The sequence below is a fragment of the Herpailurus yagouaroundi genome, unplaced genomic scaffold (genome assembly GCF_014898765.1).
Source record: "Herpailurus yagouaroundi ecotype Mexico unplaced genomic scaffold, PumYag 163, whole genome shotgun sequence".
Taxonomy (NCBI): domain Eukaryota; kingdom Metazoa; phylum Chordata; class Mammalia; order Carnivora; family Felidae; genus Herpailurus; species Herpailurus yagouaroundi.
Window position 1 is genome coordinate 34354214 of NW_024412404.1, and position 26099 is coordinate 34380312.

General features: G+C 40.7%; 1 protein-coding gene across 4 annotated transcripts in view; it reads left to right on the plus strand.

Moving 5' to 3' along the window:
- The first annotated feature begins 1177 nt into the window (after positions 1–1177).
- LGI1 (leucine rich glioma inactivated 1) overlaps positions 1178–26099 on the plus strand; it is a 39225-nt gene continuing 14303 nt past the window's right edge. Inside the window, exons 1-4 of one of the 4 annotated variants that reach the window (XM_040485895.1) lie at positions 1185–1633; positions 2037–2108; positions 20654–20725; positions 20822–20893. In XM_040485895.1, the coding sequence (XP_040341829.1) occupies positions 1419–1633; positions 2037–2108; positions 20654–20725; positions 20822–20893 (431 nt within the window). In that variant the 5' untranslated portion in view covers positions 1185–1418. Of the gene's footprint in view, positions 1634–2036; positions 2109–20653; positions 20726–20821; positions 20894–26099 lie in introns of all 4 variants that reach the window. The other 3 variants (XM_040485898.1, XM_040485896.1, XM_040485897.1) reach the window with 3 other exon arrangements.

The window sequence follows — 26099 nt, forward strand, 5'->3', positions numbered from 1 at the left end:
CAATGCATCAAGCTCCCATAGAGGTTGAGTTTATGTCATAATCACACCTTTGCTCAAATGTTCCTAAGAACATTTCTCCGCTAAGAAGCTGAGCAGGAGAAAGGATTGCAGACTGACATCCCCTGGCCAGCTGTGCCAGCTCTAGGGATAGCCGACTTCAGCATGGTAAGAGGACCCACAGTTTATTTTCCAACGTGTCCTCCAAGCTAAGTGTCTTCCCACCCTCTTGGACTATACCGCCCTATCCCAATGTCAAGGACTGTTGGGGTTTTTTTTTTTTTTCTTCTTTAAATTAATTTCCTATTCCAAGGGTACATTCTCTTTTCCATCAAATGTGACAGTAACGTAGCCTACCGTTTTGATTTAATGTTCACAATATTTATGGAACACCTTGGCGACCATCCTCATTTCACAGGCAGGGGAACAGATGCAGGGATAATAGCTAGTTTGTGGCAGAACTGGGACCTCAACACCAGGTCTCCGGCTCTTAGTCCAGTGCTTCCTCCACCCTGTCTGAGCCTCCTGGGCTAAACCAGGATCTTTTCAGGGCCCTGAGAAGCCAAAGTTGGCTGCCTCCTGCTGGCAGGGAGCTCTTTCAGGCTTCTGGTTCCACTACTAACACAGGGGGAGTGAGAAATGAGGAAAGTGGATTATGCACAGAGGCAGTCCACACTGCCATCTCCACACCTCATTGGGGAAGGAGAGGATGGCTTACATATGGGGGGGAGGGAGGTATTATGATAACCAATAATTCATAACTGTTGATAAGTGTCAGGAAAGTATTTACTCACATTCATTCCCTGAAAGTCACATTCTCCATGTGTTCTCATTTGTCTTTCAACGATGGCATCAGTCAGGTGGATTCAGCAAAAATGCTGCAGAGGGAGAGAGTTTCATTTAACTTCATTTTTCCAGCCAGGGCTGGCTCCAAAGCGAGTTTTTGGTTTGCTACATGCAAAGCAAATTCCCAGAGGTTTCTGAGACTGCCGAGATCTGATACAAGATGACTGCTCCCACCCACCCACCCACTAATAAGACAGAAAGCCATCCTATTTTTGGTAACAATTAAAGAGCCTCCCCGTGCAAGCGGAACGCTGTTTATTTTCTGTTACATCACTTCACTTTGCCTTTGAAGGCTGGTCTGTGCTCAGTGTTCTCGTGGTGATGCAAGTCGGCTCTCTCCTCCAGCCGTTGGGTCCCTCCCATCACACAGCACCTCACAGGTCTCTTCCCGGAGCAGCGCATTGCTGGAGCGAAGAGCAGCTCACGAATCAGCTGCAGGTCCCCGGTTTGAAAAGCAGAGATACAGAGAGGCAAAGGAAAAGGGTGGACTCCTGTGTGACCTGGTCTCAGAGCAAGACAATCACCAGCTGAATTCCAGAAGCCCTGTTCATGTTTGGGGATATTTTTTCGACTGCATGGAATCAGAGAGAAGCCAAAGGATGGGAAATGCCTGCATCCCCCTGAAAAGAATCGCTTATTTCCTATGTCTCTTATCTGCGCTTTTGCTGACTGAGGGGAAGAAACCAGCGAAGCCAAAATGCCCTGCCGTGTGTACTTGTACCAAAGATAATGCTTTATGTGAGAATGCCAGATCCATTCCACGCACCGTTCCTCCTGATGTTATCTCATTGTAAGGCCCGTAAGCATTTTGATATCTAATTTACGATTTAAAAATTCCAGCCGATGTATTTGGGGCTTTCTGTATGTATCGGTAGGAGGGCATGGAGAGAGAAATTCCTCTTGCGTGCTTGGCCATTTGACAATGCTAACATTTTGCTGCATTTAGAAATTTTGATTTTTATTAGCTGCTATGGAACCTGCTTAGAGACCCCCCAACCCCTGAACATTATTGTGGGAAACCTGTAGCCGATTCATCTCTCCTACTTCATCTGGGAAGGAACAGTATCGTACTTCATAAAATAGTGTCAAAATAGTGACTGTTTTGCTAAACCGGATTAACATAAGGTTTGTTCTGTGTGTGTGTGTCTCTTTGTGTCTGTGTGTCTGTTTGTTTTTTGTTTGTTTTCTTTCAGATCCTTTGTGAGATCTGGTTTTACTGAAATCTCAGAAGGGAGTTTTTTATTCACACCATCGCTGCAGCTCTTGTGAGAAATATTTATATCATGACTATTTTTAATATAGCATATATTTGGATAAGCCCTCTAGTAAAGCGATCTCAGTATTAATTTTGTCAAATGTGACTGTGTTTCTGGAAAGAAAAAGAATATCAGTAAAGTAAGAGGTAGCTGGGTTTGTTTGCGACTTGACATGGGCAGTGCAGGTTGTTTCTTGCAAGGGTACATTTGCTAACCTGTAATGCTGTCTACTTTCATGGCTATTTATGAAGTTGTTGGAATGTTTGCAACAATGATCCCAATTCCATGCCACTATTTTACTTTCATTTTTGACTTGGGAACTTTGCTTATTTCGCCCTGGAGTTTTTGAATTAGTCCATACAGAACCCTGCGTAACATATGCGCTCAAGATGTTGTCTCCCAGGGATCTGGGGCTGGCTGCTACCCTGTATGATTTACCATGTGGGGAAAAACAAATCCGGGTTCCTTCGAGGTAACTCCTTAATATATTAACTCTCGTGAGATTGTTTTCTAATCTCCTGTAATTTATAACTTACAAGGAGGGAAGGAAAATATTAATATAGGATAGTGCAAAGGATTAGTCTTTGCTGTATGTTTTGAGTTAGCCACGAGGGAACCACATATTCAGTCTATGTCTCGAAACAGTCAAAAAACAATATTCGACTAAGAAATCAGATTTCTCCGCAGGCACAATATCACATGTATAATTTGTTCGGACGTGTAATGTTGGGGCCATTGGAGTGCTAGTCCTTAGAGCAGGACCACATGAGGGTCAAGAGGTCCCCTGGTACTCAGGTATCAGGCAACAGATTAGAGTTGTAGTGACATGGGTCCAGGAGGAAATTTAGCCAATTGTCAGTCAACTGAGTTTTGGCTATCTGAACTGCATGATTCAGGACCCAAGTTTTTTGCTTGCTTGTTTTTTGTTTTCTTGCCTTAATTGGCCATCTTGGCTGTTTTAAGTTATAGAGAGAGAGACAAACAGCATGATTTGAAATTGGAGAGACCTGTGTAAATCTAACCCCACTATTCGTTAGAAACTAGACATGGAATCTTGTGCAAATGACTAAATCTCTCTGAGCCTCAGTCTCCTCATCTGTAAAATGGAGGTGATAATGCATTGAAGGAGTGTTACCAGAGATAATCAAGATTTAAGTAGATAAAATGCTTGGCATCAGGTATGAAAAATTGTTTACACATTTTACAAAAGGTGGAGGTTTAATTTTTTACATAAAGCTATAAAGCTAAAAAAAAAAAAACTCGGTTAAATCTGTTAATATATTGCTTTATCTATATGAAATCCCAAAACTGGTTTGTCTATGTCATTGATTCACAACCCCGATCAGGTGTTATGACATTATGTAACAATGTTGGCTAATGTCTTTCTACCAGCTAATGTCTTTGAGTGATACACAATTGAGTAGGATATTCTTAAGGGATTTACCTGATTGATGGCTAGTGGTGTGATTAGAGGAAGTGTTTACACATCAAACAGACCCAAAAAAGAGTCAGGCAAAGAGCACATGAAGAGGCAAAGTCTCCAGTGCTGGAATCCTTCTATAGCGTAAGAATTGGTTGTATCTGAAAACGCGATACATTGTGCTTCTGTTGTCCACTTGTTAAATAAATAAATGGCTCATTTAAAAAGCATCCTTTTGATGAGCTGAGGCACCTCCTTACCCCCAGGATAGTTAAATAGATCAGTCCTTAAAACTCAAGAAGGGTCGGTCAACACATACTAATATTCCAACACTAAATAGACATTAGCTGTGACACAGAAAACCTGGATAGAGCAACCCCATCAGTCAGAACGCCCCTACTTTGTTTTTGGTGGAGGACCAGCCTCACAGGCACAGATGCCGGACAGTGTTATAGGAATAGTTACCGGCTGCTGCGGGGTAATGTGATTCCACGTATTTAGAATCACAGAGGGAAGCCAAGGAACTGGTTTTTAAATAGCCCACACCGAGTGTGTGCCATGCCCCTGTGTCCCATGCTCTGAGTTCCTATGGAACATTCCAGCCCTTATTTCTAAAAGCAGTTCAGGTTTCAGAAATAACAAAAGGGCGAGTGATTCTTGCCCGGTATGTCCTTACTTAACTCACATTGGCTAACCTCAACATGGCAGATTTGTGCCAGGGCAGAGCTTATGCAAAAATGTCAGGTGTCAAAGTTTGTCTCTGATCTCAGGACCCTGTTTCCTAAAGATTTTGCTCCCTATTCTTCCTGCCCAATGTTCTCTGCTTCCTGCTCCTCAGGAAAGGGTCTAATAGGCTGATTTTCACTGAGGAGGAAATAAATTCTAAGGCTCCAAATACGAATTGTGCCATAATCATAACATTGATGGGACTAGGTTCACAGACAGGAAGAGTTCTCCTATGGGGTAGGGCCATCCAGTGCCCTGAAAAACCCATGTGGGCTGCCAACTCCCCGTGGAACATGAAGACAAAGGGGCCTGAATTTGCCTTTGCATGACTTTTGCCATCAAACGAGGCCTGGATCACACCAGCCATTGCTTGTGTTTTGCAATGAATTCTAAAGCATTTGTGACTGTGGACTGACCTGTCATATCCTGTGAAGATGCAAACTTCAGACTCAGTTCTGCTTGATTGACACACAAACACAGTTGGTTTCTTGCTCTGTTTTTGAAAAGGGAAAAGAAATGACCCATTCCCATCATCCACGCTAACAATCTGATAATTTTGTTATGGCTTTTTCAGACCTTCTGCAGAAGCATGATGAGAAGTACTTTTTGAAATGTCAGCTCCGGGTAGTGAGGGAAACGGACGCAGTGCCTCCTTAAGTTGCATACCGTGTTTTGGGGGAAAAGATCCTGGTAGGCCATGGCTGGCAGTGTGCATTGGAGAGCAAGAGCAGCAAGAGCCCAGACTCTGTAGAGAGGAGAGAAAGAATAGAATTATCACACACACAAAAAAAAAAAGAAAGAAAATCATCAAATTAGTTGTACAAAACATTTTAAAAATGTCTTATTTACGGTTTTAAGCAGCAACAATAACAAAACTTTGCCTAAGAAAATGCAATTTCATTCATGTTTTCCATAGGGCCAGTCACGAAGCATAACCAAGGAGAATGATTATTCACTTGGGTTTGATTTCAGCGGTGGAGAACAGTGCTTGGAGTGAATGCAATTTACAGAAATGTGTTTTCACACATTAAAGCCCTGTTCTTCTCAATTATAGACTGAAATCCCCAATGATAAAGGCTCATTCCAGAAGTAAAATTCTAACTGAAGAGTATAAAATGTGGCCACATTTCCATTCATTTATAAAATGTTTAATAAACTAAATCCCTCCAATTCTTACGAGAGTGCTATATGCAGGGAATAAATTACAGGGTTGATTTTAGTGTCATGCTATATATATAAGAATTCAGTGTGGTCAGAAAAAAATTCTATTTATTCCAATGAGATTTGATCTTGTTTGAAGCAATAGAATTGATCCTTGTGGGGGAGAAGATATCAAAAAAATCACTATTTCTTTTCTTAATCCACAATCAGCACACAAGTACATAGTCCATAAGAAGTAAAAAAAACTAAATAAGGAAAAAGCAAATACCGTGAACAAGGTAAATAATAAGTCCATCCTTATTAAGGTTTTATCATTTAATCCTTCAAAATATTCTTTGTCTGGGAAAATATATCCATGGCCTATCTCTTCTTTGCAGTGATCAGCCCCCTTTCATCCTTAGGTTACAAGATTAAGAAAAATGTACCACTCTCTTTTTTTATTTTTTTTTAATGATTATTTGTTTTTGAGAAAGAGAGGGAGAGAGAGAGAGACAGAGCACAAGCAGGGGAGGGGCAGAGAGAGAGACAGAATCCGAAGCAGGCACCAGGCTCTGAGCTGTCAGCACAGAGCCTGACACTGGGCTCAAACTCACCAGCCATGAGATCGTGACCTGGCTGGGTGCTTAACGACTGAGCCACCCGGGCACCCCATATGTAGCACTCTTTGATGAGTACTCAAGCCAGACCTAAAAGCTAAGAGGGCTTTTAGAGGAATTATTTGCTGGCTGTGTATGAGCCTGTTTTGGTTTATGCCCAGCTGATGCCCCTCCCCCCCACAATAGACCAAGAAGTAAAAATTTTAGCCAGCTAACTAGGTTGTTCTGTCTACAACTTGCCTAAGGACCCATAGATCTGATTTTGAGCTTTTTAATTAATTAATTGTCGTGACTGCAAGCTGACCCTGTACAACCAATGTTTTCTCTGAAAGTGTATTTCATCCTTTCAATTATTCAAGCAAGAAACTTAGGAGTTACCAGCCCCTTATCCCTCACTATCCACTTCCAACCAGACAAGTCCTCTCTCAAACAGGATGAGATCCTGCCACCTCTTCTTCACCCCAGGGCCATGGCCCTGAATGAGGCTGCAATTCACCCCTCAGGCCACTGTGGGAGTTTGTGCACTGGATGCCTATTTAACCCTCTGCCATTAGTGTTACTTTCCTGAAACACAGATCTCATCAAGTCAGACTTGTGCTTGGAAATGTTTAATGTTTCCCTAGAAACAGAGAAAGACTGAACATCTGAATTGGTATTAATAGAATTTGGCTATTGGTCCAGGGTCATCTCTCATAATATTGACACCACACACACACACACACACACACACACACACACACATTCTCTCTCCCTTGGCTCCATTTATACCAGACTGAAGTACCTCATTCCCTGACCTCTATTTTCTCAAGCTCTATAGATTTTACAGATGTCTCTCGTTCTTCCTGTCACTTACTAGAGTTCTTTGTGCTTGTATCTGCCCCATGTCTCTGGACATCATGGAGGGTTATCAATAGCCAAGGTCCTACAAAAGAGCCCAGATGTTATAAGTCTGGACTAAGCATGTTATTTGTTGGATTCAATCCATATTTTCACAGATTTTATGCTTAATACTCTTGCTTTCCTATCAGTAGATAGTCACATCCTTTTTCATGTTTGGTGTACCCTATCAGATTTCACATGAGCTAATTGTGTGGAGAGCTAGAAAGTGAACTGAACCAAAAAAGAAAAAAAAGTGAAGAGATTTTCTTCAGCCTCAGAATAAAGGTGTTGTTCACCAACTCAGTTCCCTCCTTTTTTAAAAAAAATTTTTTTAATGTTTATTTTTGAGAGAGACAGAGACAGAGCACGAGCGGGGGAGGAGCGGAGAGAGAGGGAGACACAGAATCTGAAACAGGCTCCAGGCTCTGAGCTGTCAGCACAGAGCCCAACGCAGAGCTTGAACTCACAAACTGCGAGATCATAACCTGAGCTGAGGCCAAAGCTCAACCAACTGAGCCACCCAGGCACCCTGTCAGTTCCCTCCTGCATATTGGCATCTTAAGTTGGGAATCGTCCCCCTTCCCTAGGAACCAAGGACTGTTCCTACAAAGAGAGTAATGGTTGGGTGATATTCTCTCAAGCCAAAGAGAAGCTCCCCAATCTGTCCTAGGGACCCAGGTTGACCTAGAAAGTGTGGGATAGAACACAATGTGGGGAGCCCCTGGCTCTGAGGTTCAGGTTACTGGAGGACTTCTACCCTCCTCCCTCCTGAAGACCTAGATATAGACTAAATTTGAGTGGGTCAGGCAGAGAGTCTAGTCAAGAAACTACCTTGCCTTTGAGACCAGAACAAAATAGTGGAAGGCAGACTGCGAGGCACGGCCACATCCTCTTCCCCAGGAGAGGCCAGGGCCAGTAGAAGTTTACCTGGAGACCCCGTCCTCCCTGTTCTCTGCCTCTTCACTTTCTTTATGCTTCCCACCCCCCCCCCCCCGCCCCGTCTCTTCACACCTGCTCCTGGGCTGTTCCAATCCTCTCTTCTGTGTCAGGTGTATTATTTGTACATATAAATTATACTTTAAAAAAAAAAAAGGAAAGGAAAAAAGCATGGTGTTATGATGTTAAACTTCACCAGAGATTTCCAGTATACCAGAGCATAAAAGGCAAAGCTTTCAAAGCCTTTCCTGAGATGCACTGCCTGAGTCTCTTCTGTCCCACTTGGACTTCTACTAGGCCTTTGACATGTAAGAAATCAAATATTTCTCCCAGGTTCTCTATTGATTCTGGAGGTCAACTAGCTTCTCTCTTGTGAAGGGTAAAATTCCCCCATTCTCCTGTCCAACAAGACATCCAAAGGGAAATGTTGCTTAAGCTTAAAGAGTATGAAGATGAGGGGCGCCTGGGTGGCGCAGTCGGTTAAGCGTCCGACTTCAGCCAGGTCACGATCTCACGGTCCGTGAGTTCGAGCCCTGCGTCAGGCTCTGGGCTGATGGCTCAGAGCCTGGAGCCTGTTTCCGATTCTGTGTCTCCCTCTCTCTCTGCCCCTCCCCCGTTCATGCTCTGTCTCTCTCTGTCCCAAAAATAAATAAACGTTGAAAAAAAAAATTAAAAAAAATTTTTTTTTAATGTTTATTTATTTTTGAGAGAGAGAGAGAGAGAGAGAGAGAGAGAGAGAGAGAGAGAGAGACAGTATGTGAGCAGGGGAGGGGCAGAGAGAGAGGGAGACACAGAATCAGAAGCAGGCTCCAGGCTCCGAGCTGTCAGCACAGAGCCTGATGCAGGACATGAACTCACAAACCATGAGATGACCTGACCCATGAGATCAGGACCTGAGCCAAAGTTGGATGCTCAACTGACTGAGCCACCCGGGTGCCCCTATTGTAAGCCAGTCTTGATTGGCTTTCTCATTTTGTTCAAAATGATATCCAGTTGATTGGTGATGATGGTGACTTGTGCCAACTGTTGAGATATAGGCTACAGAATGATTGAAGGGGCTTTGTGGTGACAGCTGTGATATCCAAATGGCTAACCCTGGAGAGCTGGCAATGTGGCAAGTAGCAAAGAACACAGGTTTTATGGTGAAATAAACATGGGTTCAGTTTCCACTCTGTTGCTTAGTAGTTCTATGAGTTGGGGCAAGTTTTATCAAGCCTCATTATCTGCATCTGCAAAATGGGGACTAATCATAGATTGCACAGGATCACAGTAAAGATTAAATGAAGCAATAAAGCAAAAAAAATTTCATTCAAGAAAAATAAAGTACTTGGCACTGTGCCTGTAAGTCAATATTAAATGTTAGCTTTTATTATAGTTTTTGAAAATCACTTTAGTATATATGGGGCTGAAGCGAGCACTGAAAATCACTTTAATTTGACTGACCACAACATCAGATTAGCATCCAATTGTATGGGCTGGGTTTGCTTAGGATCCTAGATTCAAAATTTTGTTGTTCTACGCGTAGGTCTCCATCAGAACCTGCTAAGAAATCTTTCCTTCAGATACTTCTGACAGAAAACATAAACTATTTACCTTTCTTGGGGTCAGGGACAGAGAGGAAGCAGAATGTTCTCACTTCCTCCTCATGAAAAAAATGCACCACATTTTGTAAAACATGATTTCGTTCAAAATAATGAACACTGACCAGTATTCAGATGAGTGGTTCTGTAACAGGATAGAAAGAAGTCTGCGCTAGAAGACATTTGTTTCAAATCCAGTTCAGCCATTAATGGGCTTTCTGAACTTGGGTTGGTCACAAAATGTCCATGGGCCTCAGATTTTATATGTAGAGAATACCAGAGATAGACCAATTATGGTTCTCAAACTCAAATGCCAGTGGGGGTTGGGTGGTAGCATAAATTAAGGAATCAGCTGGGTATAAGACCTTAGGGCCTGGTAGTGACTGGGGTAAACCAGAGAAGGCATGCCTTACCTAAAAATGACATCCTCTGCTCCAACTGATTATTGCTGATGAGAATATGGTACATGAACATGGGGTCATATTTTCCTTATTTTCAGGAAAAGGCAAAAATATGGAAGCAGATTTTTTTTAAAGGATAAACACCAAATAAAATGTAAGTTGACATTTTGAAACCTTTACATTCAATTAACTAAGGCGTCTTCCTGGCTTAAAACAATTCTATTGTATTCTGTTCTATTCTACAAATAGAGTTACTTTAAATTATAATATAGAAAGTGGTCTTGTTAAAGAAATGGACAAAATTTATTGTATCAGTTCTAACAAACCAGTAAATTGGATTGTTAAATGGAAGAGCTTCATAATATGGAATTGACTATTATAGAATCATTATTAAAATAATAATGTAGTTCTCAATTTCTCATGGTGGCTGATGATAAAACAATATTTCACTATCCCTCCCATGGGCAGGGACTAGAAAGGAATTGTGCCTGTTTGCATGGCGAGATGGCAAGTGTTTGCCTGTGTCAGGTGTGATTAAAAAGCAACGAGCCTTTAAAAAAAATAAACAGACAAGAATTTGTATGTACAAATAACTCTGGAGTTGCAGCGAATTCCTGTGGAAGGTCATAGATTCCTCCCTTCTGTGCTTCCATGGTGAAGCATTTCTAGGTCCTTCTCTGAGAATTGTCTTTGCTGCCACTTTACAAGCCATGCAGTAAAACCAGGCAGTCTTTTTAGGGGGTGTTTGTCATTTTTGAATTGCCTGATGCTAAGCACTTTATAAATCTCTCTCTCTCTCTCTCTCTCTCTCTCTCTCTCTCTCTCTCTCTTTTTAACTGCATCATCACAATAACCCTATGAGGGGGTATGATTACCTCCATTCCACAGAGGAAGCACTGAGTCCTAGAAGGGTTTTTGGTAACCTCCTCAATGTCTCACCCTTCCTAAGTGGCACATCTGGAGTTTAAATCCATGTCCTCACTTTTAATTACTTTCGTCTACTTCCTCTTGAACACGAATCACCGGGCTTGACTTTGCACAGTTCTGTTCCCAAAATCCAACCCCCTCTCAAAGGGTCAACCTTTGCCATTAATGAGGGTATTCAGGGGAATGTGTCCTGATTCCTGGACACAATTAATGAGAAGGAGTTTCAAAAGCCCTTTGAAAGAGTGGCAGCATTACTGGCAAGAACATCTCGTTTCCCTAGGATTCAACTCTCATTTGTATGTGTAAGCTCTGGTCTCCTTACTTGAAAAAAAGAGAGAGAGGAAAAAAATATTAAATGAAAAATGACTTATACACTTTAAAGTTATGCCTTAGACCAGCATTTTCTAAACCCGTGTCCTGTGGAACAACTGTCCTGAAAGAAATGCGTCTGTGCTCAAATAAATTTGGGAAACTGCACATTTTACCCCCACCTTGACTATTCACAAGACACTTGGGCTTAGAAAAGCCTCTGGAATTATTTCATGTCATTTCACTTTTCTTAACATCTCATAGGATATTGGGAATCTATGCCTTTGGTATGCATATTATTTATTAGATTAATTATTTGTACCCCACCCTCTTTTAGAAAGCCTTGCTAGCAGTGCTTAGGCAGGTACAAAGAATTCCATCTTGGAGGATACATGAAACCATTTATCTCCATAGAAGGCCTAACTCAGACCATCTTGTTAGTGTGGATTCATCGGGTGTGAGATCTGGGAGGACGCCTCCCTGCCACACTGTCCACCTGGTCAAGCAGCTTGGCACACACAGCTTCTCTGGGCACCTCCCATTGGGTGCTCCATCTTCCTGAAGAAGTAGATTACCACTTGCAGCATGTTGAAGGAAAAATGCCCCTGAACTTAAATCTACACTCTCACCGTTTTTGTCTGGAGCAGGTTCCATCACAGCTATTTCCCAAATGGCTAATCCAACATTTCTGTGGGTATGTTCCGTGGAATATTCGTTTTACATAAAGCTCAGTGATAAAAGGGTCCCATGATCAATAAAATTGGGAAATTGCATATTTCATTCCCTTTTGAAGAGTCTCTGTTTAAGGATAGAAAGATCAGTGTAATTAAGATTATCTTCAATTATCTTCACTTACTCACTTTTCCCAGACTTATTTGGATTTTTGTTGTTGTTGTTCATGTACAATCTCTCAACCCTATAAAGGCCTCATATTTCAGGGAATATACTCTGGGAACAACTGGGCAAGGCTGTTCTAGATTTGTAGCAGATAAGTGGGCAGATCTGATGGGATTAAAAAGAGGAAGCGTGGCCTTGCCTATGACCATTACCAGTCTAAGCACAGAATCCCAGCTCTGCCAGTTACAGGCTTCAAATTACTTTACCTCTCTCACTTTGGTTTTTCTTTATATTTTAAGAGGAGAATATAAAACCTAAATTAAAGTGTTCATTTTAAGATTAAAATGAGTTAATAGATGGCAAGCTGCTGAAGATGAGGCTTGTCACAGAATAGGCTTAAAATTTAAGTCCCTTCTCCTTGGTGCTTCAAGACCAGGGCAATACACGCTGAATTTACACACATCAGGAGGATGGGCTGTTGACTAGTTATGCCAACTCCTAGAAAGGAAAAGTTTGACTATCCTGGGATGAGAGGTAATAGACTATAAAAGCAATGAGGTAGATCCATGCTCTAATCTTTGCTAGTATGCATGCCAAGAATATTCCAAAGGGAATCCCTGCAACTCTAACACCTACATTCTAATCCTGGCCCTGCCACTGATAAAAGATGTATGTGACCTTAGGTAAATCACTTAACTTATGGAGACCTGTTTTCTCACCTTAAAAAAGAGGAATTGGGGGCACCTGGGTGGCTCAGTTGGTTAAGTATCCAACTTCTGCTCAGGTCATGATCTCACAGTTCGTGAGTTCAAGCCCTGCATCGGACTTTCTGCTGTCAACACAGTGCCCACTTTGGATCCTCTGTATCCCTCTCTGTGCCTCTCCCCCCTCTCAAGAATAAATAAACATTAAAAAAAAAAAAAAAGGAGGACGTAAACTACATACCTCTCTGGAGTGCCCCTCACCTCCCACCATATTTACATGAAGCTAAAGTAGGGTTGTTTCCTATCAATCCAGATGAAGAGGTGGTGGTCTACTTAAGTGTCAGCTGAATTGCACTGAGAATGTTTTGCAAGGATGAGAGACCAAAAAACCCCCAAAACCAAAAAACTGTGACATAATGTGCTCATGTTTGATGCTTCCCATTTTAATGCTTTCCTGTCTTAAAAACATATTTTTAAATATTCAAGTGTAAATTATTCACATGGCACATGCACTTAGAATGTATGCATTTAACTAAAGTGAATCATCAGCCTATCATTAATTATCATTCAACCAGCCCTATTCTTTTAGATAAAGGAGAATATTAGTAACTGAAGGGGCTGAATCATTTAAGCGCAGTGAGCTCTAAACAAGTTGGCAAGCTTTCCAGCTATGCCCTTAAATCTTCTAGCAGCTTATAGCCTGTGTGGCTTGATCTCTCGTTTACCTATATATGCATATATAACACATGTTGCATATGTGCCTGGAATTGTGCGTTTTTGTGTCACACACACTACCCATGGCTGGTTAATTCCTTGGACGATGCCCATAACAGTTCTCTTGGACAGGTGACGATCTCACTAGACCTCAGTTTCCCTAGCAGTAAAACTAGGGTTCTTCACTATATCTAACGGCTCTTCCAGATCTGATGTTTTATGTCTATGCTCTTTGATTATTCTCTGGCAGAAGCATTGGAGACATGCTCACGTACATTCTCTCATGTAATTCTTAGAATCTTCCAGGAAGTCTTTTTGTTATCATAATTCTGATCTTGACAGATGATGAAACAGATTCACCTACTTTATGTATCATGTACATAATAAGTGACAATTACAAGCTTCGAAACCAGATTCTCTAGTCTATATCTGATTAATGCCATCTCCAAGTGAAAGTACTGGCTGCTCACTCTTTTCTTCTTCATGCAGAGTAGTCTTTACTGAGGGGACATTATATGGGAGACCCCTCCTAAATCATCTCTACCACCCCCCCACCCCCCGCCCCAAATAGCCAGAAGAATCTGCTCTGGCCTAGAAGACACAATGCAGGCCACTCATGTGTGAATGAAAATTCTAATGGTAATCGAGATATCACAAGTGACTAGAGGGAATTTGAAGTAGTAGGTATCATTAGAGTCAGGGGATGCTGGCACATGGCCAGATCAGCAGTCTGGTTGGAGACTAGGGGAGATTTCCTGAGCAGGATTACTCCTCCTATTCAGCTATCTGCAGCTCCCCATGCAGAGCCCAGTCCTACTCTTCCATGAATGAAGCCCACAATGCTACAAGCATAGATTCATATATATTTGAAGCTAGAAACAACCTAAAATACCTTGTCTTGCCCCCTCATTTGACAACACAGCCAGGAGAAGTCTCAAGGCCACACTGAGTATTTATGGTTAATTCTGGGAATTAAGAGCCAGTCTTCCTGATTCCCTCTTCAGTGTGCTCCTCCTGCGGTCCCTGGAGAGGTGAGGAACCAGGGCAGGAAACCATTTCAGCGGCCCATTAGTCTTGGCATCAACACATGTGTCCGCCCAGTCCTTTTGCTCTTGCGGACTTCCATCTCCAGGCTGGACGTTGGGCAGCCTGAAACTTGACCTTCTTCCAATGTAGCTAGATCCTAATTCTCTGATCTTCTGCTCATTTCTTTACTTCTCTGTTGTTACCTCAGTTTCCCTCAGGACTCTGAGCTCCGTGCTGACCCTGTCACCCACTTTTTTGTTCCTTTTGAATTAAATGCTCTGGTCCTAGCTTTTGAATTCAACCAGGAACCCCCTAACAATTTTATGGCCTTGGTGTTAATTTATTGCTTGCGAAGACATGCGACCCCCCCCACACACACCCTCCTGCCATCTAAGCAGTTGGATGTAGGCACCAGAGGGAGGAACTGGAGCTTGAGGCTAGCAGATACTTTTCAGATACCATCCTCTGTTCCCACTGCGATATTAACAATAAAATCATGAAAGCTTTTTTAAAAAAAACTATCATTGATAGGGAATTTTAAGAATATTATTCTAAATGCTTGAGGAAATCAAATATGCAATTTGAAAAGATTATTACCGGGGGGTGGGAGGCAGGGGAGGGTGGGTGATGGGTATTGAGGAGGGCACCTTTTGGGATGAGCACTGGGTGTTGTATGGAAACCAATTTGACAATAAACTTCATATATTGAAAAAAAAAATAAAGTGCTCTTCTCCAAGGTCCGGCATTCTTGATGGTGATGTGATATGTGTTATCAATAAAAAATATATATTTCATTTAAAAAAAGATTATCAGAAGTAAAGTCATATTTCTAAATATTTTCATTTTAAATCAGAAAGAATAAACATATATGAATTGAGCACTAAGCTAAATATCCTAAGGAAACAAGAGAAAATAAATAATAATTAGACAAAATAAATTAGAAAGCAAGTGGAATAATAAATAAATCCAACATTTGATTCTTGGGAAACCAATAAAATAGCAGAACTTTGAAGGAAGCAACACTCACAAATGGAGAGAGCATTAATTATTCAATAAAAGGTTTTGAGTAAATTTGGGTAAGTATTTAGGAAAGAATCAAGGCAGTATCTCACCTCATATTATACATAAAAGTAAGTCCCAAATGGATCAAGGAGTCAAATGTTTAAAAAAAAAATTTTTAAGGGGGTAGATATAGGTAATAGTTCATTGATCTTTATGTAGGAAAGAACATTTTAAGAATAAAAGCAAAGAAAGAATATGTACCATATGTATGCATATCAATATCTTTGGGTAGTATGATTATGTAATCTTTCGTTTTTCCTTTAAGCATTTCTGTGTTTTGCAGAATTTCTGCAATGAGCATATAGTGTTCATAAGCAGAATGCACCAAACTGCATTCAAAAGTTTTAAAGTCTTTACTTGAAAAAAAAAATACAGGTTTAAAAGGTTTTAATATCACTTTGAGACTACTCACATTAATTAGTTCCTTTAAAAAGGGGATTATTGTTTCATTGTATTTCTTAAATCCCTATGAGCTGAACAGTGTTGTTACGGTTGTCCGCCAGAATGTAGCTATTAAGTCATTATGTGACCCTATACTGACAGGCTACCAGGTGTGTCAATACCAGGGCACTGGACAAGGAGTCTTGGGCCTCATGACCTTAAGCAAAGCTTTTCACAGCCCTCTGATCCTCAGTTTCCTCTTGTCAAACAGATATTAATATCTCCTCTACCACTTTCACAGAGTTTTTCCAAAGACCAAATAAGATAATCCAGCAAGAATCTATGAAATATAGGCTATTATGAAGGCAACAACCATCATTTAAAGAATGAGCTATTGCCTGCCTGGAATTAACAGTTGGTATGTACAGTCTTCCTAAATCTCCTTCTTGTAAGGAAACATACACTCCCTTGGTTGCAGAGAGGAAATAAAGTCCTCCTCATTCCTCCTACAGTCCCCTTTCTTACTGAATTCATGAGGGTGATGACTAAGAGATATAAGTGCATTACCTTTGGGGGCAAGGTCAGATCGGTCAACACACATCCCTGTGTGCACCTCTACCAAAACTCTAGGGGGAAATGCCTGATGTTTTCCTTCCCTAAGAATAGAGGAAGTGGCAGAGACCTCACAGGTTCCCATAGGACCAGAGGTGAAGAGCAAATTCTAGACTATCTCCACACCAACCCACAGGATGGCTGCTTGGCAAGCCTATGGGATCTAGATCTCTGATTTGTGCCTCAGAGTATCAAGTTCACTCAGATGGTACATTGGTCCCCACCAACCCTTCTATGGTGCTGCTTTTGTGAGCATGGTTGTCAAATCTGAGTCATATTATTGCAGAGTCTTACTACATGTAGTTATGGGGACAGGACCATCCACAGCACCTCTATGTCCCAGAGCCACTGCTCCACCTAGACTTGCTATAAGGAGCGAACTGCTCTCTCAGCCACCACAGGTAAAGAGGGGGTAGTGTAAGTGACCTGGAAGGGAAGCGGACCATATGCAGCCCAGGCTGCATATAAGAGTCACCTAAGGAGCTTTTAAACATCCTCATGACCAGGCCACACCCCAAGTGTGGAATTTAACTAGAACCCCTCAGGGTAAGAACCAGTTACCACCATATTTTTAAAGCTTCTCAGGTCTTTCCAAGTGCAACCAAGATTAAGAAGCTGTGGCTTAAGATCTAACACAGACCCAGGCATCTCCCCTGCTTCAACATTCACACAACCTTCCCTTTGCAAGTCCTCCTCCACATTCTGCTCTCTCGTAAGTGTGCCTGGCTCATACTTTGCCTGCCAGGGAGCTAACTCAACCCTGAGGCGTCCTTTCTCCTTCAGCTCCTCTGCTGGCTGGCTCCATCTCTGTTTGCTGATTCCAAATACCCAGGAAGGGACTTATCTTTAGCCTAATTTGCCTTTTGAACCAGGGTATTTGGCCCTTGGGAGGCTGACTGACCCCAGGATCAGCTATTCTGGATAAAGACATGAGTCCTAGCCCTAGGAATCTGTGGAAAGGGACAGAGTTTGTGCTCTGCTTGGTCTGCTCTAGGTCTGTCATGTGTGAAGATGGTATGGAGTAGCACAGTTTCCTTTTAACAGGGACTGTGGGATTCTTTAACAACTGGCCCAATGGCAAATCATAATATTGAAATCAAACATATTGCAAGAAATTCATAAAAATTAAGGATCAGAGTTTCACCCTCTTTATAGAACATGATTTTTAGTCTTTTAAGTATACATAGAATAATAAAATGGATAGCCTATTCAACTATATTTGTAATGTATGTATAATTTTATACATCTTTGTCTACAGAATCCTTGTCCTTAGAAAACCACAATTGAATTTAGAATTGAAAGACTAAGATACTCATTATTATCTTAACCAGAGTAATTTTTTTTTAGTTTTTATTAAGAAACTTTTTTTTATTGAAATGTAATATACATAATGAAAAGTGTACATATACTAAGTGTTTATCTCGATGACTTTTTAAGAATGTTTTTCAGAGAAGTTTTAGGTTCACGGCAAAATTCAAGAGAAGGCACAGAGATTTCCCATATACTACCTACCCTCAGACATGCATACCCTCCCCCATTACCAACATCCCCCACCACAGTGGGACATTTGTTACAATTGATGAAACTACATTAATACCCAGGGTCCCTAGTTTACATAATGGCTCACTTCTGATGTTGTAGATTCTAGGGTTTTGACAAATGTATGATAATATGTACCCATCATTCTGGTACCATACAGAGTATTTTCACAACCCTAAAATTCCTCTGTGCTCTACCTATTCATTCCTGCTTCCACACCACTGTGGTTTTTTATAAAGTGAATATCTTTGTAATCAGCATCCAGGTCAAGAAACTAAGCACTATCATTACCCCAAAGACTCCCCTTGAGCTCCCTTCCAGTTACCACCCATCTCCAACGGTAACCACTATCTCGATTTCTGGCAGTATAGCGAGTTTTGCTGGGGTTTGTGGGGTTTTTTTGTTTTTGTTTTGTTTTGTTTTGTTTTGGTTTGGTTTTGGTTTTTTTTCATTATGTTCTGGCTTCTTTCTCTCAACTTAGGTTTGTGAGATTCATTCATATTTTTACATGTAGCTTCCGTTTTAGCCAGAGATTTTAATCCTTGAAATATCCAGTTCAACAAGCATTATTTAACCAGGAACTGTGCTCAGGGCTGGGGACACAAAAGTAAATAAGGGTAAGCCCCTGCTCTAAGGAACATTCAATCTAGTAATGTAGTAATGACAAGAAGTTAATGTAAATTGAATTCCTTTTGTTTAACAAATATTTATTCAGTGTCCACTGTGGGATGGGCAGTATTACAGGTGCTAGGGATAAGCAATGGACACGCAGATACAAATTCTACTGGGAATCCTCTGTTTTATTTCCCTGACATGCGTGGGCAAGTTCTGCCCACTAATATCTATTTCCTGCTCTGTTTTGCATCTAATTTCAACATAAGGGGAACTAGTGCTGAAAGCTCTTTCTTCTGGTGACTTAGAGTGTACAGTTTTGAAGTGGCTGCCCCAACGACGGGGCAGTTTGCAAAGCAGTGAGCATGGGAGGTATTTCTCAGTATCTATTTTTGCCTTATTCTATTCTGTCCATCACTGATACTGCCTATTCAGAATGAAACAAAGCTCTGGAACATAAGGAAGGCTTTGGATGTTACTTGGAGCAAAGCTGAGCAATCTTGTTTTTCACAACTGTGAAGTAAGAAGAGACAAGTGCCAGAGTTATGACTGGAATCATAAACCTTTGAATTTGTTGTAATAACTACAAGCATCTAATAAGTATCATTATTTATCAGTGTTGACTTTTCAGAGCCTAGTCAATGACTTAAGTATAAAGCTATGATGTTGGAAGAGGAGAGAAAGAGAATCCAACATCACTCCAGGATTGATAGCTTAAGATGAAATGGAACAGAGCATCTAGTTTTATTTATTTGGTTCATGTTTCCTCCCATATAAAAGTAGACATAATAGTAGACTTCACTTCCATGTATCTCTGTTTTACCTTCAAAGATTCTCAGTCATGCTCAATTCATCTCCAACTCACTGCTTTCCCCTCCCCTGATTATTCTAAAGCAATCCCAGATGTCAAAATTTTCAAAAATGTTCAGGAAGTAAGATCTCTTAGTATTAATCTCCTTAGTTAACAGGTATAGAGAGGTGAAATCACCAAGCTAGTTAGTGCCAATTATTTTTAATCCTTAGACTTCAAAAGTAAGTCAAAAAGATTCCTAACAGAGAATATTGGACTTTACATAGTGCAGTTAAATGGGATGTATGAGATTTGAATTATCAAATTATGTCAAACACCTGGTCTAGTCCATGACCATGATCACATTTTGGATAATAGTTACAAGTGGAATAAGAGGTTCCCCACACAAGAGCCTTAATGTGTAGATGGAACATCACTTGAACCCATTATAAATTCATCACCAGTACATTTAAAACTTTATTTTTAGCTTGTATCAACACTTTATCTAATGAATTCCATAAATTAATACTCACTCAAAAAAAAAAAAACACCTCATCTTTGTATTATTTGGCCTATAATCACCTCTTTTAAGTCTGTCATTCAGAAGCTGGCAACTTTTCCAAATTGTTCAACAGGATGTTGGGACTGCAGGTTGATGTTCCTTTTCATCAGTAATTTCAAAACCAAATTCTTGTGGATTTTGACATTGCAAATAAATGTGCCCAAGTGAAACTGTTTTTTTCCCAACTATTTAGTAATAAAATGGGTCTAAACCTTTTCCTAAGCCTCACTGTTTCCCATCTTCAGCCTGTTCTATTATCTAAGAAGGATGTTAGTTGATGTTCATTGAGCCAGTGTTGATGGCCTATCTACTGTGAGATATCAAAGCAAAACTAGGCTTTGATGGAGCTACTTTTCCAGGGCTTCCAGGCTTAACACCCTGAGGCACCATTGTGTGAGCTGATCAGAATGTTCCAGAAGTTTCTAGAGCAAGAGGGAAAGATTCTGTTAGTGTCTTTGTCATAAAAATGTGCAAAATGTTGCTTTGGCTGCTTTGACTGTCATACTTGTCCAGTTATATCTCAAAAATGTTACTCAGGGCATGTGACATCCATCACTGTGAGAAGTGGGACATGAAGACTCTATGAGTATCTGATGAAGAGAGAATTGGGGTAAAAAAAAAAAAGCTTCAAAGATTACCTAAATAAACAACACTGTGGAAGACAGACACCTAGATACTTTTCCATACACAACTCCCATTCATTTCTTTAAGACATAATAGCAGCAAAGATTGACAATCTGTCAGGTTAACTGTTTTCATTGTGTACTTTTTCCTGGGCAGATTATTCACATCGAACTCCTTTGATGTGATCAGTGATGATGCTTTTATTGGTCTTCCACATCTAGAGTATTTGTAAGTAAAAAAAACTTTTCTTTGACATAATGATTCAGGACAAGTCCTCTTGGGTTCCTACAGCTGTCTGACAACAAATATTATAACTTATTGCAGATTCATAGAAAACAACAACATCAAGTCCATTTCAAGACATACTTTCCGGGGACTAAAGTCTTTAATTCACCTGTAAGTATGAATGTTGCTGTTACTTTTTAAGCTTACTAATAGACAATGCAGTTTGATAATCTGTGGCTAAAGCGCCCACTTAATGGGTAGTCCATGAAAATTTAAGAAACCCAAATGATTTCTCTCCATGCATACTTGCCATATCTCCCTGTCATCAGCCAGTGTGTGTCCAAGAAATTGATTAATATTAATAGGATTAGCCTAATCCAACCATAATTAGGAAAATAATCTAATGCAGGGAAGTTGTGTGACTGAAATAACTTTTTAATTATCTACTTCATTACTCACTTCATGGATAATTATGGATCGACTATATAGCTTAATTTGATATGTGCTGTTTTTCTTTTTCTGTGTAAATCCTGACTTTATATACATTTAAATATATGCTATACCCACCAGCAATGTCTACACAGCACCTGAACAACTTGTTTATAAGTTAAATGTTTAATTATTCAATGGATGGCTAGAGGTACAACTGTTGTTCTTAACAGGAGACAATTTTGTCTCCTAGGGAACATTCATCAATATCTAGAGACAGGTTTGATTGTCACAACTGGGGGCTGTAACTGACATCTAGTGGGTAGAGGGAAGCAATGCTCTTAAACACCGTACAATACACAGGACAGCCCCCACAACAAAGAAATATCCAGCCTAAAATGGCATAGTGCTGAGTTTGGGAAGCTTGAAAAACATGAACAAAATAACTTATTTGTCCTAGCCTCCCCCACCGTCTACACACACACACAAACACACACACACACACACACACACACACACACACACACACACAAATGTATTTTTAAGAAAGCTAGAAGGCATGGGAAGAAAAAGCACTAACATTTATTAAGTCCCCACTATTATGTTGGTCAATTTGCTTTACATGGATTTTCATTTAATCCTTTTAACAATCCTGCCAGATAAGTAAAATAATCCCCATTTTAGAAATGAGAAAACAGAGACCTAGAGGTGATATGTGACTAGTGAACTGAATAGCTATGGGATTATAGCATCAGTAGTCGAACTGTAATGATTATTCATCCATTCAAGGCTATTTTTCAAGTGCCTAAGATGTGTCTCATTAATGTTGAGACAAAAGTCCAGGAGATCCAAATGCCACTCCATCAACTTTAACCTGTTCCCGCACAATACCTCACTATCAGCTCTGTTCTAAGCCCCAGGATCTATAGCAGAGAACAAGACAGACAAAAATACTTGCCTTTTGAGCCACATTCTAGTGTGTCCACATGGTCCTAATGCTTCTTCTCACCAAGCCTTGTTTCAACTCCTGTTTGGATTTGCAACAAGGAAGGGGGAACTGATGGCCAGATGTATTATGCACAAATCATTATACCTTTCAAGTCTCCTGTAAAAAGTAATTATAATAAAAAATGTTTGTTAGGCTGCTCTGCATGTCAATGATATAATGTGATGCAAAAATAATCGTGCATGGTATAAATGTTATGCCATTTTATCACAGAGCCAAACACCACCAAACCTCATTATTTAGAAAATGATAAATAACAGAAACAAATTTATGGAAGAAGAAATGAAAGTCTTGACCTCAACTTGAGAGCTTCTTAATTCACATAAATCCCATTCAACATAGCTTCTGTGTGATGCTTAGCATCATGAAGGGCTAAAGGAAGGATGTAAGATCCAGGTATCCTTTCTGGGAACTTGCAGTATAAGTCTTGCCATTCCCCTTGGTTCACTCAAGTGTATCTTCTCTTCAGTCTAAAGGATTGCCTGACCTGGAAAGAAAGGAGGAAGGAAGGAAGGAAGGAAGGAAGGAAGGAAGGAAGGAAGGAAGGGTTAATGAAAGGAGAGAGGGAGAGAAAGGAAGGAAAGAAGGGGAAGAAAAAATGGAAGGAAAGAGGCTAGAGATGGGGAGCAAAGGGAAAAAGAAAAAAAATCTATACAACACCCTAATGAAGAACATCTATTTTGTTTGACTACAGACTGTTAGGTCCATCAAATGAAATGGGAATTGAAATTTGGGTTATAATGAGGCCCATTATAAGAAGGGGACACTGGTATAGCATGTGCTTAACATCTAGACATTTTCAAGCTCAAGGGAACACTAAAGTCAGTATTCAGAGGCATGAATCTTAAGGGTCAGACGGTGAAAGGAAAGACGAACCTCTCTGACCAGGTGCTAGAGGTGGGAAGGTGTTATGAGGGAACAGGTTAAAGTTGACTAAATGAATATGACCCTTAGGTCTCTTGCATCTTTATCTAATACTCAGATTGACTCATATGGCATTGCCAATATTAGACTGTTTTTGATCTACAAAAATGCAACGCCATATGGTTCATCCTAAATAGTCTTTAAGAAAGTGTCACACAAAGATGAATAAGATCCAATTCCAACCTGGAGAAGCTCAGCCTGGCAAGAGGAATTAGACAAACAAATATTTTCTCACTGAGTGCCTTTGTCCCCAAGTTATATTCTCCTTTCCAGTTATGCCATTCTTTGAGCTGTACTCCTTTCTCCCTTCCTTCCTACCTTCCTACCTTCCTTCCTTCCTTCCTTCCTTCCTCCCTCCCTCCTTTCGTCCTTCCCTCCTTCCTTCCTCCCTCCCTTCTTCCTTTCTTCCTTTCCCTCCCTCCTCCCTTCCTCCCTTACTTCCTTTCTTCTTTTTTTCTTTTCTCCTTTCCTTTTTTTCCTTTCAAGGAGAGATGGGTAGGGAAGATTTGAAGCCTAAATGTCCCTCTGACTGCTCAGCACGTCAAGTTAATTTTCCATTATTTACCACCTATAAATAAATCTGGCATCTGTTGGAGCCATTAGTGTCCTTTTTAAGATTTTAGGCTTCAAAGTGCAATTTCCTCCACCTCGGACCAAGTCTTCCAATCAAAAGCCAGCACTGAATCAGTGAGAAATGATCACCTGACCTTCTAAATTGCACATACTGGAGGAAGAGTTTACCAAGTTTTTTCAGGTCTTGACCTCATTATAGTCTCCCGGTGACCTTACAAAAGAGACAGGACAGTGGCACTACCCACAGTGACATGAGAACATGGAGGTGCACCTGCATTTAAGCTGCTCCCCAGCTAGTAGTAAAAGCAGAAGTTTCCTGGGGTCTTTAATAAGACGTCTCGTGCCCTCCCATTATGTCAGGACCAGAAAGCTTTGATTGAGCTGCCTGGATCCTCCCAGAGGACATGGTCTGAGGAGCAAATATGACCAGGAAAGAAGGAAAAGATCCTGAAGACAGGAGCCCTAGCCTCGCTCTTCATCTCCAAATGCAAATAGTTGGGATGAGACATATACTTTTAGGTCCAGCTGGCTTCCACTCTGCCCCACCTGAGCATATACACATTCAGTCAGTTCCTAAGGAAGCAGCACACTTAACCTTACCTTCTTATACATCTATCTCAGGAAACTTAACTTCTAAAGAGAGATTTATAGACAACTTAAAAGTTACTGTATATACACACTCCCCCTCAAGCTAGCTTTCAGAGTAGGGTGAATACATTTCAGTCCTTATAAGGCCAGTCAAATCCTGGGACACTATCTATTAGTTTATTTTGAGTGACTGTCCCAATGTTATACATGTTTAACTTGAATGTTTGAATAGTTTATATATTTCAACAAGGTTTGAATTTTTCTAATGACTGTGCATTACTCTTGAAATCAGGGGGAAAATGCATTAAAAATATTTTATGGCCAATGATGATGAAATCTGTAAACATTGTGTATTTCTGTTAATACCCATGAGCCTTTTTCATAATTATTTCCTTGGGTATCACATATGTGTTTGTAACTAAGGCCCAATAGAGGCAGGTCTGTTTGCATATATATATAAAAATATTTGGGGAAAATTGTCATCGATCTGTATGTGTTGTGGGGCACCTGCTGGTTGCTCAGCACTGTAGGGGTGCAAAAGGTATATACAGCAGTCCTCAAACTCAGGGTGCCTATGTGTCCCCAATCAGTCAGGCAGGATGTCTTCACAATGACATACATGCAAGGAGGCAGTGCGATGCAGTGGCTGAGGGTGATCTCTGCCACCAGACTGCCTGGGTTCAAAGCCTGAGCAACTGTGGAATATCAGGAGGTCACTTAACTCCACTGTGCCTCAGATTTCTTATATGTAAAATGGGAGTGATAATAATCTGTAAAAATAGCGACAGGAAACAATAAGATACTTAGGAGTACCTAACTCCTAAGGTTATCATGAGATCAAGTGAGTTAATCTATGCAAAGTGCTTAGCACAGAGTCTGGTATGCAGTCAGCACCATTATGTAGGGATAAATTAAACTCACTGCCTAACTTCTATTCATTCTGGATCAAGATTCCAAATGCTGCAATGTATTTATCCCCTTTAAATGTTTTGTTTGAAATGAAAATAACTGCACTTGAAGCACTACAAGTTCAGTCAGACAGCAACTCAAGACGAGAATCTGCACTGCAGGGAGGCTGGGAGCACCCCAGATAGCTGTGGGTGATGTTTCTTAGCAGCAGAGCCCAATGGCACTGAAACAAATGTGCTGTCTGAGACAGTCTGGTCTGCCTTAAGAGACAAGACTTTCCAGTAGGTTCCATAGTCATAATCACAGGTTTTCTCAGGTAAACCAGGAAGACACCAAAGTGGAGGGAATGGTCATCCCCTCTGTTGGGAAAGAAAGACAGTCTGCCATTGGGAATGCTTGACCCTACTCAGCTAGTTTCAAGGTAACTAGACTTTCAGTTGGGTAATTTCCTGGTGTCTTAAAGAATATTTCTAAGGCAGACTCTGAACCAAGACTAGAGAATGGTGCTTAGTTGAAGGCACACTTTAAAGAGCCTCCACATTGCTTTGGAATGAGTGAGGCTAAGTGAGGGTGAGGTTAAGAGGAGGGAGGGCTCTTTGTGAGCAGTGGGTCTATGTGATGTGGGGGTGCATGGCAATGGCAGTTCACAGGGCTTTGTACTTTCTCCCTAACTCAGTGTCTTGGTATAAGGGGGCTAAGAGAAGCATCTTCTACTCTTCTTTGTCTAGATTGGTGCCCTTCTACTCCTCCACTCCAGCCTGTCTCATTCATATCTAAGTATCTACTAAGGGCTTACTTTGTACCAGGTACTAGGAATACAGTGATAAGAAAAGCATCCTTCCAGTACTAACTACAGAATCAACCTAGAACAAATTAACATTGATGAAATATATCCTCAAACCTTTCCTTGCCTTGTCTTCACTCCTCTCCTGATCAGTGCTATCCCCA